This window comes from Hyla sarda, chromosome 12 (genome assembly GCF_029499605.1).
Source record: "Hyla sarda isolate aHylSar1 chromosome 12, aHylSar1.hap1, whole genome shotgun sequence".
Lineage (NCBI taxonomy): Eukaryota > Metazoa > Chordata > Amphibia > Anura > Hylidae > Hyla > Hyla sarda.
In genome coordinates, this window is record NC_079200.1 from 36,192,420 (window position 1) to 36,209,705 (window position 17,286).

The following is a 17,286-nucleotide window of genomic DNA, read 5'->3' on the forward strand; positions in this document are numbered from 1 at the left end:
GTAGTCTAGTGGGCCTATACCTCCAGTTCTGTATATGTGATGGGAGAAGCATCACAGGCACGGCAGTACTTTATAAGAGCATATAGGCATCATAGAAGGTTAAAAACATCAAACATATTTGTCTATTAGACTAGATTCATATCACTGTTTGTGCCTCCAAGGTGTGACGTGTCTGAGCTTGGACAGGCACAATCTCCATTCATTTCAAATGTCTGAGTGTAGTCAGCTAGTGACTACCATTTAGTCATATTCTGAGTGTAGCTGAGCTTTGTCTTGGACTGAAAAGTGCTACAAGGTACACTTTTCAGTCTGAGCAAAAACATGTATAATACCAAAACAAAATAATTAAATGGGGCCTGTGTCAGTTTCCCAATGTATCTGTGCCTCTGAGGCATAAATTGGGATGAGAATGAAGCCTTAGTCAGAGCAAAGAACTATCAAAAATGTCATGTGTCATCACTTATGGGCACAATAGCTGACAGTATATATAGTTTTGGCACTACTATAACTGGCACTGTAAATGGGCACTACTAAGGCAGGGATTATTTTATGGATTGTTGTTAGCGCAATCATATAGTCAGTATCAGCGCTGGAATTATGCAATGAGAACATATAAGTAAAGGGGACTATTGTATGGTGAAGGTAATCTAGAGGATTCAACAATATAATAGGGTTATAGTGAATCATATTTACCTTTATTATAGGAGAAGTCGATCTAGAGAGCCTGTATCCCCTCCAAGCATCCCAGCACAAAAGGTCCCATGTCCAATGTAAGTATACAGGTATGGTTTAATATACAACATATGCAGGTACATAAATACATATGTTGACAAATAAAATAAGTACATAATGTACCGAGATAGGAATGTCAGATTGCTGCAAAACATCTCCTCCTATTACTCCATATAACCTCCCCTATATCTCCTCCTATTACTCCATATAACCTCCCCTATATCTCCTCCTATTACTCCATATAACCTCTCCTATATCTCCTCCTATTACTCCATATAACCTCTCCTATATCTCCTCCTATTACTCCATATAACCTCTCCTATATCTCCTCCTATTACTCCATATAACCTCCCCTATATCTCCTCCTATTACTCCATATAACCTCTCCTATATCTCCTCCTATTACTCCATATTACCTCCCCTATATCTCCTCCTATTACTCCATATAATCTCTCCTATATCTCCTCCTATTACTCCATATAACATCCTCTATATCTCCTCCTATTACTCCATATTACCTCCCCTATATCTCCTCCTATTACTCCATATAATCTCTCCTATATCTCCTCCTATTACTCCATATAACCTGTCCTATATCTCCTCCTATTACTCCATATAACTTCCCCTATATCTCCTCCTATTACTCCATATAACCTCTCCTATATCTCCTCCTATTACTCCATATAACCTCCCCTATATCTCCTCCTATTACTTCATATAACCTCCCCTATATCTCCTCCTATTACTCCATATAACCTCCCCTATATCTCCTCCTATTACTTCATATAACCTCCCCTATATCTCCTCCTATTACTCCATATAACCTCCCCTATATCTCCTCCTATTACTCCATATAACCTCCCCTATATATCCTCCTATTACTCCATATAACCTCCTCTAGATCTCCTCCTTTTACTCCATATAATCTCCCCTATATCTCCTCCTATTACTCCATATAACCTCCCCTATATCTCCTCCTATTACTCCATATAACCTCCCCTATATCTCCTCCTATTACTCCATATAACCTCCCTATATCACCTCCTATTACTCCATATAACCTCCCTATATCTCCTCCTATTACTCCATATAACCTCCCTATATCTCCTCCTATTACTCTATATAACCTCCCCTATATCTCCTCCTATTACTCCATATAACCTCCCCTATATCTCCTCATATTACTCCATATAATCTCCTATATATACTCCTATTACTCCATATAACCTCCCCTATATCTCCTCCTATTACTCCATATAACCTCCCCTATATCTCCTCCTATTACTCCATATAACCTCCCCTATATCTCCTCCTATTACTCCATATAACCTCCCTATATCTTCTCCTATTACTCCATATAACCTCCCCTATATCTCCTCCTATTACTCCATATAACCTCCCCTATATCTCCTCCTATTACTCCATATAACCTCCCTATATCTTCTCCTATTACTCCATAGATCCTCCCCTATATCTCCTCCTATTACTCCATATAACCTCATCTATATCTCCTCCTATTACTGCATATAACCTCCTCTATATCTCCTCCTATTACTCCATATAACTTCCCCTATATCTCCTCCTATTACTCCATATAACTCTCCTATATCTCCTCCTATTACTCCATATAACTCTCCTATATCTCCTCCTATTACTCCATATAACCTCCCTATATCTCCTCATATTACTCCATATAACCTCCCCTATATATCCTCATATTACTCCATATAACCTCCCCTATATATCCTCCTATTACTCCATATAACCTCCTCTATATCTCCTCCTATTACTCCATTTAACCTCTCCTATATCTCCTCCTATTACTCCATATAACCTCCTGTATAAGTCCTCCTATTACTCCATATAACCTCCCCTATATCTCCTGCTATTACTCCATATAACCTCCTCTATATCTCCTCCTATTACTCCATATAACCTCCTCTATATCTCCTCCTATAACTCCATATAACCTCCTCTATATCTCCTCCTATTACTCCATATAACCTCCTCTATATCTCCTCCTATAACTCCATATAACCTCCTCTATATCTCCTCCTATTACTCCATATAACCTCCTCTATATCTCCTCCTATTACTCCATATAACCTCCCCTATATCTCCTCCTATCACTCCATATAACCTCTCCTATATTTCCTCCTATTACTCCATATAACCTCCCCTATATCTCCTCCTATTACTCCATATAACTCTCCTATATCTCCTCATATTACTCCATATAACCTCCCCTATATCTCATCCTATTCCTCCATATAATCTCTCCTATATCTCCTCCTATTACTCCATATAACCTCCTCTACATCTCGTCCTATTACCCCATATAAACTCTCCTATATCTCCTCCTATTACTCCATATAACCTCCCCTATATCTCCTCCTATTACTCCATATAACCTCCCCTATATCTCCTCCTATTACTCCATATAACCTCCTCTATATCTCCTCCTATTACTCCATATAACCTCCCATATATCTCCTCCTATTACTCCATATAACCTCCCCTATATCTCCTCCTATTACTCCATATAACCTCCTCTATATCTCCTCCTATTACTCCATATAACCTCCCCTATATCTCCTCCTATTACTCCATATAACCTCCTCTATATCTCCTCCTATTACTCCATATAACCTCCTCTATATCTCCTCCTATTACTCCATATAACCTCCCCTATATCTCCTCCTATTACTCCATATAACCTCCCCTATATCTCCTCCTATTACTCCATATAACCTCCCCTATATCTCCTCCTATTACTCCATATAACCTCCTCTATATCTCCTCCTATTACTCCATATAACCTCCCCTATATCTCCTCCTATTACTCCATATAACCTCCTCTATATCTCCTCCTATTACTCCATATAACCTCCTCTATATCTCCTCCTATTACTCCATATAACCTCCCCTATATCTCCTCCTATTACTCCATATAACCTCCCCTATATCTCCTCCTATTACTCCATATAACCTCCCCTATATCTCCTCCTATTACTCCATATAACCTCCTCTATATCTCCTCCTATTACTCCATATAACCTCCCCTATATCTCCTCCTATTACTCCATATAACCTCCCCTATATCTCCTCCTATTACTCCATATAACCTCCCCTATATCTCCTCCTATTACTCCATATAACCTCCTCTATATCTCCTCCTATTACTCCATATAACCTCCCCTATATCTCCTCCTATTACTCCATATAACCTCCTCTATATCTCCTCCTATTACTCCATATAACCTCCTCTATATCTCCTCCTATTACTCCATATAACCTCCCCTATATCTCCTCCTATTACTCCATATAACCTCCTCTATATCTCCTCCTATTACTCCATATAACCTCCTCTATATCTCCACCTATTACTCCATATAACCTCCCTATATCTCCTCCTATTACTCCATATAACCTCCCCTATATCTCCTCCTATTACTCCATATAACCTCCCCTATATCTCCTCCTATTACTCCATATAACCTCCCCTATATCTCCTCCTATTACTCCATATAACCTCCCATATATCTCCTCCTATTACTCCATATAACCTCCTCTATATCTCCTCCTATTACTCCATATAACCTCCTCTATATCTCCTCCTATTACTCCATATAACCTCCTCTATATCTCCTCCTATTACTCCATATAACCTCTCCCATATCTCCTCCTATTACTCCATATAACCTCCCCTATATCTCCTCTTATTACTCTATATAATCTCCTCTATATCTCCTCCTATTACTCCATATAACCTCCTCTATATCTCCTCCTATCACTCCATATAACCTCCCCTATATCTCCTCCTATTACTCCATATAACCTCCCCTATATCTCCTCCTATTACTCCATAGAACCTCCCTATATCTCCTCCTATTACTCCATATAACCTCTCCTATATCTCCTCATATTACTTCATATAACCTCCCCTTATATCTCCTCTTATTTACCTATTATTCTGACAGTAGCTGGCCTAACTATGTCCTATTTTGTTTTTATACACTTCCAGCTTCCATGATCCTTCTAGAATGAATGGTGACTTACCTTTGCCCCCACCCGAGTATCCAGCTCCTTTAGCCTTAGAGACACAACGCCCACTAGAAAAAGGTGAGTGGAAGTATTTTAAATATGGGCAGAAATTCTCCTTTATAATGTGTAATGGAAAAAATAAGTAGAAAATGGCAAGTGAATAGCTGTACTTATTGTGAAGGAAATCATAAAGGGTGAATTCACGGTGGATCCTGTTTATAAAGCTGGGTGTGGTGTCCCGGTACCGTATCCTATCCGGTACCTGGGTATGTGGGTCCCCTTAGCCAGAGTCCCTAGGACGTCAGGGTCCCCATTGTCTAGTTCACCCCTAGTCACCTCTCATCTAGATAGTTATTGAGCTAATGGTTTATTTAGGATGCATGTAAATATGATTGTATAGATGTCTATAAATAGTTAATTACCTGTATACAGCGTAGCAGGACCTGTGGGTCACGTGGTCAGGAAAATTCTATGGTTTTTGCTTTAGGACCTTTGGAGGTCCCTATAATGTATTCTACCCATCACTCCTTGTAACGGTGAGTGACAGTTACTGGGACCAATCCAAAACGGTCCTGCCCATGCCAATATAAGGGAGCGGCGGCCATTGCTCTCTCTCTTTGCTCCTGTGCTCCTGACGAGGAAGGACCTGTACAGCTACCTCCCGCAGTGAGTTAGGCCCGAGCCTTGCGGCAACGGCTGATCGAGTCTAAATTGATGTGTATCAATCCCTAAGCACTCTGCATGATCACCGGACCTTATCTATCCCCTAAATCCGGATGGATCTGCAAATATTACCCTAAATTCAGAGACTGTATCTAAAAGTCAAGGTCCGCAGCAACTGTCAGTCATTGCACTATATAGAGACTGTTATTGTGCATTGGATGTACCGCAAGCCTTTCAGTAAAGTTTGTTCAAATTCAAGTACCTTGTGGACCTTCAGTCATTTTATACATGCACCTATCGTTACTGGGAAGGGCGGCAATAGGCCGGAGAATTACCTCAGCATACTAGCCCTCAGCCTGGCATCACGAACTATAGGGTTAACATTAACCCCTCATTTACCGAAACAACACCCCAACTACCATACACCCCCCCAAGGGCTACCACATGGGTTTGTTGCCCAAAGGAACCAGATAAAGCTCAGCTATGATTTGTTGTTGGTTTAATTGGTATAGTTCAGTCACTTAACCATGTATGATCAGTAGAGATGAGTGAAGTTACAGTGATTCAATTTGTCACGAACTTCTCGGCTCGGCGGGTTGCTGACTTTATCCTGCATAAATATGTTCAGCTTTCAGGTGCTTTCAGGACTGGAGACTCTCTTCTAGGACTGTATTCACCTTTTCCAGCACACCTGAGCACCTGAAAGCTGAACATATTTATGCCGGCTAAAGTCAGCAACCACCAAGCCGTGAGGTTTGTGACAAATCGAATTACTGTAACTTCGCTCATCTCTAATGATCAGCCTTAAGCATCTTTCGCCATCCTTCTAGCAGGAAGAACCAGCAAAATTTTAACGTCTTAACGACACAGGGCGTAAATGTACATCCTGGTGTCTTAGTACTTACCGCACCAGGACGTTCATGGACGTACCAGGACATATCATGCACGGCAGGTCCCGGCTGCTATCAGCAGCCAGGGACCCGCCGGTAATGGCGGGTATCGGCGATAGTGCTGATGTTTGCCATTAACCCCTCAGATGCCATGATCTGTATTGATCTGCGACATTGAGGATGTTTGAATGGATGATCAGATCGCCCGCGGGGATCCGATCATCCAACATGGCGGCTGGAGATCCAACATGGGTCTTCTTCTATGGTCTACAAGAAAAGAACAAGGGGGGCTCAACCAAATACTATTAATGGGTGCTACTCAGTGAAAGAACCATAACCATTTTGAAAAAGGAGAAAAATTATTCACTGATACAGTAGCACACCAAAATTCATTAATTCAAATTCTATTCAGAAAGACATCAATAAATACACAAGAGAACCAAATTACACACATAATGACTAATAGTGTTGAGCGGCATAGGCCATATTCGAATTCGCGAATATTCGCGAATATATGGACGAATATTCGTCATATATTCGCGAATATTCGCATATTCGTTATATTCTCGTTATATTTTCGCATATGCGAATATTCGCCTATGCGAAAATTAACATATGTGAATATTAGCACATACAAAGTTAACACACGCGCAAATTCGCATATGCGAAAATTAGCATATGCTAATTTTCGCATATGCGAATTTTCGCACGCCAGTCTCACACAGTAGTATTAGAGCCTTCTTTACACCACACAAGCTGGAAGCAGAGAGGGATGATCACTGTGATGTGTACTGTGAAAAAAAAAAACAAAAAAAAAAACGAATATTCGTAATTACGAATATATAGCGCAATATTCGCGAAATTCGCAAATTCGCGAATATGCGATATTCGCGAATAATATTCGAATTGCGAATATTCGTGAGCAACACTAATGACTAATTAGTGCATGACACAAACACATTAAAAACATTAAAATTCTGGCTTACACATGCCAGTGCACAACTTAGGGAAGGGACCATGAACCCCCTTCACCTACACTGACACCCTTCCTCATATGCAATGAATAAGATCAGTATTCCATAGCCCTAATATAAGCACCAGTCTGAGTGGAATTATACAATATGATATTAAGAGATGCAACTCATAAAGTACAAAATAGCAGCAAAAAGAATCATCTAAAGTGACCAGTGCCTGTGCAAAAAATACATATCAGGGAATGATAATACCAAAATAAATGCAACAGGTAAGTAAAAGTCAAATCACTCTAAAAGAATTGCAACTAATACTGTGTACTCTGATACTTAGCAAAAGAAATCCATGATCAGAAGCGAGTGTCCCAGACTGGAGCGGACCTGATGTATTAGACTGTAAAAGAGGACGGGGTCACCCGAAAACCCCACGTGTTCCGTTGCCTAAGATGTAGGAAGTTGCCATCATAGGCAACGGAACACGTGGGGTTTTCGGGTGACCCCGTCCTCTTTTACAGTCTAATACATCAGGTCAGCTCCAGTCTGGGACGCTCGCTTCTGATCATGGATTTCTTTTGCTAAGTATCAGAGTACACAGTATTAGTTGCAATTCTTTTAGAGTGATTTGACTTTTACTTACCTGTTGCATTTATTTTGGTATTATCATTCCCTGATATGTATTTTTTGCACAGGCACTGGTCACTTTAGATGATTCTTTTTGCTGCTATTTTGTACTTTATGAGTTGCATCTCTTAATATCATATTGTATAATTCCACTCTGACTGGTGCTTATATTAGGGCTATGGAATACTGATCTTATTCATTGCATATGAGGACGGGTGTCAGTGTAGGTGAGAGGCCTGTGTAAGCCAGAATTTTAATGTTTTTAATGTGTTTGTGTCATGCACTAATTAGTCATTATGTGTGTAATTTGGTTCTCTTGTGTATTTATTGATATCTTTCTGAATAAAATTTTAATTAATGAATTTTGGTGTGTTACTGTATCAGTGAATTCTTTTTCTCCTTTTTCGAAATTCTTCTATGGTCTGACATCAACCAGACCAGAAAACAAGATCACCGAATATACTGATCAGTGCTATGCCTATGCATAGCTCTGTTCAGTATCTGCAATCTAAGGAATGTTGTGAATGGTCCCCTATGGTGACATAAAAAGTTTTAATAAATGTGAAAAAGCCCCTCGCCCAATAAAAATTTGAATGGCCCCCTTTTCCCACATTAAGCATGAAAAAAATAAATAATAAGCATATTTGGTATCACCGCGCACATAAATGTCCGAACTATCAAAATATAATGTTAATAATCCTGTGGGGTGAACTGTGTAAACGTAAAAAAAAGGCCAAAATTGATGCTTTTTTGTCACATCACATTTAAAAATTTTTTATAAAAAGCTAATAAAAACTTAAATATACACAATATTTTTTTGGTTGTGCCATACATTCTATGGTAAAATTAGTAATGTCATTACAATGGACAATTGGTAGCGCAAAAAACAAGCCCTCACATGGGTCTGTGGATAGAAATATAAAATAGTTATGATTTTTAGAAGAGGAGGAAGAAACAAAAATGCAAAAATAAAATTGTCCGTGTCTTTAGAGAAGTACTCTGGGGTATGAAAATTTATTGCAAAGGGTCCAACCGCTAGGGCCCCAGCGATCTTCTGTACGGGGCCCCTGGCTCCATTTGCCGAAATAGCGCGTTTTGACCACCGCATGTTGCGGCGGCCGACACGCCCTCCCTCAATACATCTCTATGGCAGAGCCGGAGACTGCCGAATGCAGAGGTCTGGCTCTCCCATAGAGATGTATTGAGGGGGCGTGTCTGACGCCACGTAATGCAGTGGTTTGACCCTTGCCGCTGACTACGGGGGCCCCGTATGGGAGATTGCAGGGGGTCCCAGCGATTGGATCCCCCACTAAGGATTGGAGATAAGTTTTCATATACCAGAGTACTCCTTTAAGGGGTTAATGAAGCACTCCAGGTTTTGTTTTTGATTTTTTTGCCTTTATCATGCATTCACCATCACTAGTCCTACAGCACCCTCTCTTTTATTCCAGCACAGCTACATCCACATTTTATAATACTGTACCTGGGTCATGTGATCACAAGTCTGACCCACAGAAAATCACAGTACTTAGTGTGTCAGAAAGTGGTCAGTCCTGGGTCAGCTGATTTCCTGTGAACCACAGGATGACATCATCACCTATCAGACTATCTTAGCAGCGTCCTCCCATAGACTTGCATTGAGGGGTAGGGTGTTACGTCACACGGGGGCGGAGTCGTGACGTCATGATCTTCGGTCCCGGTGGTCAAGATGGACTCAGCCTGAGGACCTCCAGCGGTTCCAGAAGCCACTACAGGTGGGTGCTGCATGGTAGATCCAGGGGGTCCCCAGCAGCGGGACCCCGGCGATCTGACATCTTATCCCCTATCCTTTGGATAGGGGATAAGATGTCTAGGGGCAGAGTACCCCTTTAAGTGTTTTCTCCACTTTGCCTAGCTAGAATTTTGCCAACCAGCAGACCCCTGCACTAGCCCTTCCTTTGCATCTTCTGGCGTAGTCGGCAGAATGATGCAATAGTGGTCGGTGGACCCACAGCAGAAGGAACTGTACAACTCCGGAGTAGAAACACGTGACATGAGCAATGGATTGGTTGCAGGTGGAGATTTAGGGTGTGGAGAAGATAAGTTGTGCCATTTATCAGCTGTAAATAGCATCATGGCCTTTTTTTTTAGAGCCAAGCAGTTCAGCCCCTCTAACCAAGAAGGAATGTCAGAGTTTCTTTCCCACAGGAGTGCCATTACAGAGAGTCCCTGTAGACGTGATGGCTGCAGCAACAAATGGTGAACCTGTGGGTGTGTGAGGAGAGGGGGGTCCTAATATACAGTGGGACTGTACACATGTTGATGATGGCTACCATTTGGTTATAGACTGCTCCTGGGTCACCCATGTGGCTGGATAGACGTAGGCAGTGCCACATATAGTCACGGGCGCCTCCTATTTAAAGATTGTGCAAATAGTTTTGTGCACAGAGATTTGCGCATTTTCTTTTCCAGTCCGCCATGATTACCACACCATTCCGAACCTGTGCCTCCCTAGTTCATTACACATAGTCCACCGCCTTGCAATATGGTCGTGTAAAGTTTTTATAAAGTTTCTTTCAGATGTTATAAAGACAAGCAAACAAGTTATTGCATTCAAAGTGTATTTTTTTATTTTTTTTGCAAATTGCTACATAACTTTATGATGTCAGAATTGCTCTATATATTCCCATCTGTATTTCTTTAGTGACTCTTTTTTCTTTCATTGTTTAGGCTCCTGTTTCCCTGACCAATATACTTTGATGTGCAGTGACCTCCCTCCTCCTCCAGAACCTGAAGTGAATGGATCACTATTGCTCCCTGCTCCTATCATGGAAGGTACTTTTGCAACTCTCTTTTTTTAGAAATTTTAGCTATAGCCGACCCCATAAAATCTGGGAAGCCACCCTGAATAATCCATCATGAGTCTAGGAATGAGCATGAACAAAACAATTGTACATGCTGCATAAATAATATTCTGGAGTATGGCACCATCTAGTGATAAAATTGTATATAACAGGACTTCGCAATCACCATGCAGGCTGAAGTCAGCAACGCCGAGCCGAGAAGTTTGTGACGAATCGAATCACTATAACTTCGCTCATCTCTAGTCTTATCTCTGGGCCAGGCGAGGCATCCACTGCATTGATGAGACACTTAAAGGGGTACTCCGGTGCTGAGCATTCAGAACAAATAATTCCAAAAGCTTACAGCCTGCGTCGGGGCGCATGACATCATGGCCCCACCCCCTCGTGATGTCATGCCCCGCCCCTCAATGTAAGTCTATGGGAGGGGCATGGCTGTCGCCACGCCACCTCCCATAGGCTTACATTGAGGGGGCGGGGTGTGATGTCTCGAGGGGTGGGGCCGTGACATCACGAGCCCCGACACCAGCTCTAAGCTTTGGGAACTATTCCGAACGCTCAGCACCGGAGTACCCCTTTAATAAAGAGTTGGCCATGCATGTCTGCAGTTCTCTCCATTCATGTCTATGGGAGTTACATTTAATCCAGAGACACTCTTAGGGTACGTTCAGACGAGCGGATTTACAGCGCGTATTTCGCTGCGGATCCGCCGCTGAAGGACCCCTGTATGCTGCCTTTTACATGTGCCTGCTCGGAGCGGCAATACGCCGCAGGCACAGTATACTCGCACATTGTGGCAGCTCTCAGCCTAGCTCATAGAGCAGGGGGAGCAGCCGCGATGTGTGCGAGTACACCGCGCATGCGCAGCGACTTGCACATCTCTTCAGTGTGTCTGCACGTAGTGGCGTATTGCCGCTCCGAGCAGGCACATGTAAAGGCAGCATACAGGGGTCCTTCGGCGGATCCGCAACGTAAAATACGCTGTAAATCTGCTCGACTGAACGTACCCTTATGGAGAGAATGGTCACTTGCCCATTTAGTCTCCTGCTGCATGTGGCAGCCAGAAACTGGGAATGAGAGCTGGGGGTCTAAGAGGTGGGGCATTTACAGCTATCCTACAGTTGTGGCCAAAAGTTTTGAGACCAACAAGTTTTGGCTTTTAAAAAGTTTGCTGTTTCAGTGTTTTTAGAGCTTTTATTTAGATATTTACTGAAGTAAATTTAAATACATTTCATTCATTTAGTCTTTTATGGACAAATGCATCAAGTTTATGCTAAGACTCAATATTTACAGCGCTTCCCCTTCTTCTTTTTGAAGACGTCGTCAGTTCCCCCTGACATGGTGGATATCAGCTTCTGGGCCAAACCCTGACTGGTCACCATTGTTACCTAATCCTGTATTTCCCAACCAGGGTTCCTCCAAGTGTTGCAAAACTACAACTCCCAGCATGCCTGGACAGCCAAAGGCTGTCCAGGCATGCTGGGCGTTATAGTTTTGCAACATCTGGAGGCACCCTGGTTGGGAAACACTGACCCAATCAGTTCTTGGAGATTATCATAATTTCTATATTATTGATTGTCCATCCCCTTTTCGAGGCTTGACCTCAGGTTTTCAATGGTACTGAGATCTGGAGAGTCACTTAGTTATCACTTCTGCTTTGTGACATGGTCTCCGTCATGTTGGAAAAGCCTTGTTCATCACCACGTTGCTCCTAGATCATTGGGGAAAAAAAATTCTTGAAGGATGTTTAAAGGGAACCTGTCAGATCCAAAAACTTTTTATATGTTGTTACCATAGGCGTGCGCACGGGGTGTCACATTCGGGACATCCCTGTGTCCCGAAAGATCTTTTCAGGACACAAGGATGTCCCTGTTACATTTCTGCGGCTGCCCCGCGTTAACTTTAAAAACGCAGGGGCCAAGGGGAGGTAGCGTACACAGGGACGTCACTGACGTGCGTGCGCCCTTGTGAATGGAGGAGTGGAGGAGCGGTGCATCGAGGAGGAGGACGACGCGCGCATGGTAAATTGAACGTCATCTTTGGAGCTCCGACCACCGCTACTCCATTCCCGGGACCTATTGCTATGGCCTATAGGCCATAGCAGTAGCTTGTGACCCCGGACCAGAGGAGCGGTGGTCGGAACACTGAAGTGGGGCAGTACACAGACATACAGCCTCCAGCCATACGCTGCATATGGCTGAAGGCTGTATGTCTGTAGGTGCAGTATAGTTCCCCACATTAGGTGCAGTATAGTTCCCCCCACATTAGGTGCAGCATAGTTCCCCACATTAGGTGCAGTATAGTTCCCCACATTAGGTGCAGTATAGTTCCCTCAATGTGGGGGACTATGCTGCACCTAATGTGGGGGGAACTATACTGCACCTAATGTGGTGGGAACTATACTGCACCTAATGTGGTGGGAACTATACTGCACCTAATGTGGGGGAACTGTACTGCACCTAATGTGGGGGAACTGTACTCCATACCTAATGTGGGGGAACTGTACCGCACACCTAATGTGGAGCTTTCACTTTCTGTGCAGCTGTCAGTCAAGCTCAGTGCAGATAAGCACTCCCTGAGTTCGGACTTCTGCCAGGCCGGGAAAAGACCAAACTCACTGTATTAATTGTGGCAAGGAACAGAACAGAGCCACCTAGTGTCCATTTTTTATATTACATTTTAAATATATTTATGTTGATAATTTTAAAAGCAAGTGAATGGGAAAGTACCTGCTAATTACACAAAGAACACTATATTAAAAGTTTTATTTGGCGACAGGTACTCTTTAATAAAGAAAATACAGTAACCCCTCAACATGAGATGGCCCCGACATATGATAAAATCGACATACGATGGCCTCTCAGAGGCCATCGCATGTCGATGTCAGCATTGACATACGATGCATTTATATGTCGGGGCCATCGCATTAACTGCTATCCGACAGCGCAAAATGCTTAAGCTGCTGTCGGATAGCAGTGTAATGTGCCCCAGCAGGTTCGCCTACCTATTCCCGCGGCTCCGGGTCCACTTCGCGATCCTCCGGTGTCTTCCGCATCTTCTCCAGGGTCCGGGCCTCGCTTTCCGGCGTCGTTATTATGTCACTACGTACGCCGCAGCAGCGTAATAACGTCACCAGAAAGTGAGGCCCGGACCCTGCAGAAGATGCGGAAGAAGCCGGAGGATCGCAAAGAAGACACCGGAGCAGCGGGACAGCATCGGGAGCCCCTGGGAACAGCATCGGGAGCGGTAAGGACCTAGTCCGGAGCGGCGGGGACAGGTGAGTACAGCTTCCTATACTTTACATTGCACGGATCCCTCAACATACGATGGATTCGACAAACGATGGGTCGTTTGGAACAAATTACCATTGTATGTTGAGGGACCACTGTAATACCACTATGGGGTCCTCATACCTACTGGGACACTAACCAGCCCTGCAGCAGCATCAGGCCTTTCCATGAGTCATGGACAAGAGATGACTCATGGACAAGGCTACATGAGCAGACACACCAATCATCTCCCACCACCACAAGGGAGGGACACTCCCCCTTCCCCTGAGAGGATTTGTTACACTGTGAACTCTGACAGGTACGCTTTAATGTTGTCTGAAACACATGTGATTGGGGTGGAAACTGCCAGGGACCATTCAAGGTGCTCTCTGTTCAGGAAGCCTAGAAATTATAACAAGCTTCCTTTAAAGGGGTACTCTGGTGGGGGGAAAATGTTTAACTCAACTGGTGGCAAAAAGTTAAGCAGATTTGTAGATTCTTAATCCTTCCAGTACTTATCAGCTGCTTTATGCTAGAGAGGAAGTTGTGTAGTTCTTTCCAGTCGGACCACAGTGCTTTCTGCTGACTGAGTCAGCAGACACCCTGTGTCAGGAAATGTCCACAGCTGGAACAAATCCCAATAGCAAACCTCTCCCGCTCTGGACAGTTCCTGACATGGACAGAGGTGTCAGCAGAGAGCACTGTGATCAGACTACAAAGAACTACACAACTTCCTCTGTAGTATAAAGCAGCTGATAAGTACTGGAAGGATTAAGATAGCTAGCAATAGAAGTAATTTACAAATCTGTTTAACTTTTTACCATCAGTTGATAAAAAATAAAAAAAAATAGTTTTAAACCAGAGAACCCCTTTATACTTAAAACCAAACTTGAAAATGGATGTGATTCAATTAAACCAGACAAAAGTTGCCCATTCAGGGGAACTAGAAGCTGTTTTTGGGGTACTCCAAAGTACTTAAATGTGCCTATTTTTCATAAAATTGACACATTATATTTTCACCCCTTTTTTTGGCACTTTATGTCAGTTTCCATTGTTAAGATATATCACATAATTAATGATGAGCTTGCTTATTTGTTTCAGTGCACTATTTTTTTTTTTTTTTTTACGTCAACATGAATGGAGAGAAGCAGAGAGGAGTTGTGCAAACAGTTTGTGCCTTTTTTGAAACGTCTAATAAGGCACAACATTTAAACCAATACTCCATTTTTAGGTCAGGAACTAAAAATGATGAGCATTGGGAAAAGTTAAAATAAATAAATAAATAATGAAATGCTTGGTATAAAAAAAAAAAAAAGTCAAAGGCAGGAAAATAGTGCAAAATACACCAGAAAACAGGCAAGGGGGGGGGAGTAAAAAGTTGCAATTCTTTTGCAGAAAAATTAGCCATACTAAGCAGCTACATTCGTTTTTCCAAAAACATATACGCAGACAAAGAAAAACCAGTAATGAGAGATGTAATTTATTTAACAAATATGCAATTTGACATACATTTAAAATATAAAGAGATGTTAAAATCAAGGCACAACAAGAACTGCGGAAAAGTAGAGAGGGTATAGTAGGTACAGATACATGGAGTACAGGGAAAACGCACTTATGAGTAGTGTTGCTCGTGAATATTCGCAATGTGAATTTTATTCGCGAATATCGCATATTCGCGAATGTGCAAATATTCGCAAATATAGCACTATATATTCGCAATTACGAATATTCGTGTTTTTGTTTTTTTTATTCAACAGTACACACCACAGTGGTCATCCCTCTCTGCTTCCAGCTTGTGTGGTGTAAAGAAGGCTCTAATACTACTGTGTGAGACTGGCGTCCAAATTTTCGCATATGCGAAAAGTTGCATATGCTAATTTTTTGCATATGCTAATTTTGTCATATGCGGATTTTCGCAAATGCGGATTTTCGCATATGCGAAAATAAACGCAAATATTACGAATATGCGAATTTAGCGAATATATGACGAATATTCGTCCATTTATTTGCGAAATATCGCGAATTCGAATATAGCCTATGCCGCTCAACACTACTTATGAGCAAAGAGTTAAGCCAAAAAGGGCATATATAACACCAGAGTATACATAAAGTCAAATAGTAAATAGTATATTACAGGAGTATTGTAACGCCGAGCGCTCCGGGTCCCGCGGCTTCCACGGAGCGCTCGCGGCGTTCGGCTTGTAGCAGCGCTCCGGTCACTGTCCCTGACCGGGAGCGCTGTCCCCCTGCCTGCGGCGGGGATGCGATCCGCATGGCGGGACGTCCCCGCCCGTGGGTCGCATCCCAAGTCCCTTACCAGTCAGGTCCTGCTGTGTCTTGCTCCCGGCGCGCGCGGCCCCGCTCCCTAGGGCGCGTGCGCGCCGGCTCACTGAAATTTAAAGGGCCAGTGCACCACTAATTGGTGCCTGGCCCAATCAAGTTAAAATGCATAAATACTCACTTCCTCTTCCTCCCCTTGCTGGATCTTGTTGCCTTGTGCCCTGAGAAAGCATTTTGTGTATTGCCTAGCCTGTGTATCTGACCTTCTGCCATTGCCCCTGATTACGAACCATTGCCGCCTGCCCTGACCTTCTGCTACGTCTAACCTTGCCTTTGCCTTGTCCTTTGTACCACGCCTGTCTCAGCGGCCAGAAGGGTCGAGTCGCTACTCGGGGACACGACCTGGTAGTTACCGCAGCAGCCAATCCATCCTGCTTTGTGGCGGGCTCTGGTGAAGACCAGTAACTACTTAGAACCGATCCCCCAGTACGACCCGCGCCATCGCCTCTCTGGCACAGAGGATCCACCTCCAGTGTCCTCACCAGCCGCTAGTCCGGATCCTGACAGTAGATCCGGCCATGGATCCCGCTGAGGTGCCGCTGCCAAGCCTCGCTGTCCTCACTTCCGTGGTCGCCCAGCAGTCCCAGCAGATTGCCCAACAAGGACAACAGCTGTCACAGTTGACCGCCATAATTCAACAGCTTCTGCCTCCACAGCCTCAACCATCTCCTCCACCAGCTCCAGCATCCCCTCCTCTCCGAGCTGCCACTACCACTGCTAGAGTCCGCTTGTCTCTCCCGGATAAGTTTGACGGGGACTCTAAGAGGTTCCGGGGATTCCTGTCCCAATGTTCCCTGCACCTGGAGATGTTGTCGGACCAGTTCCCCACAGAACGGTCTAAGGTGGCGTTCGTGGTCAGTTTACTATCTGGGAAGGCCTTGGCCTGGGCCACGCCGCTCTGGGACCGCAACGATCC

The 17,286-nt window shown here is 43.4% G+C and overlaps 1 protein-coding gene across 2 annotated transcripts in view; it reads left to right on the top strand.

Moving 5' to 3' along the window:
* Positions 1-17,286, top strand: part of LOC130296576 (ABI gene family member 3-like) — a 64,110-nt gene that overhangs the window by 15,380 nt on the left and 31,444 nt on the right. For both annotated transcript variants that reach the window (XM_056548254.1, XM_056548255.1), the window contains exons 5-7: positions 705-770; positions 4,757-4,854; positions 10,631-10,735. In XM_056548254.1, the coding sequence (XP_056404229.1) occupies positions 705-770; positions 4,757-4,854; positions 10,631-10,735 (269 nt within the window). The remainder of the gene's footprint in view (positions 1-704; positions 771-4,756; positions 4,855-10,630; positions 10,736-17,286) is intronic.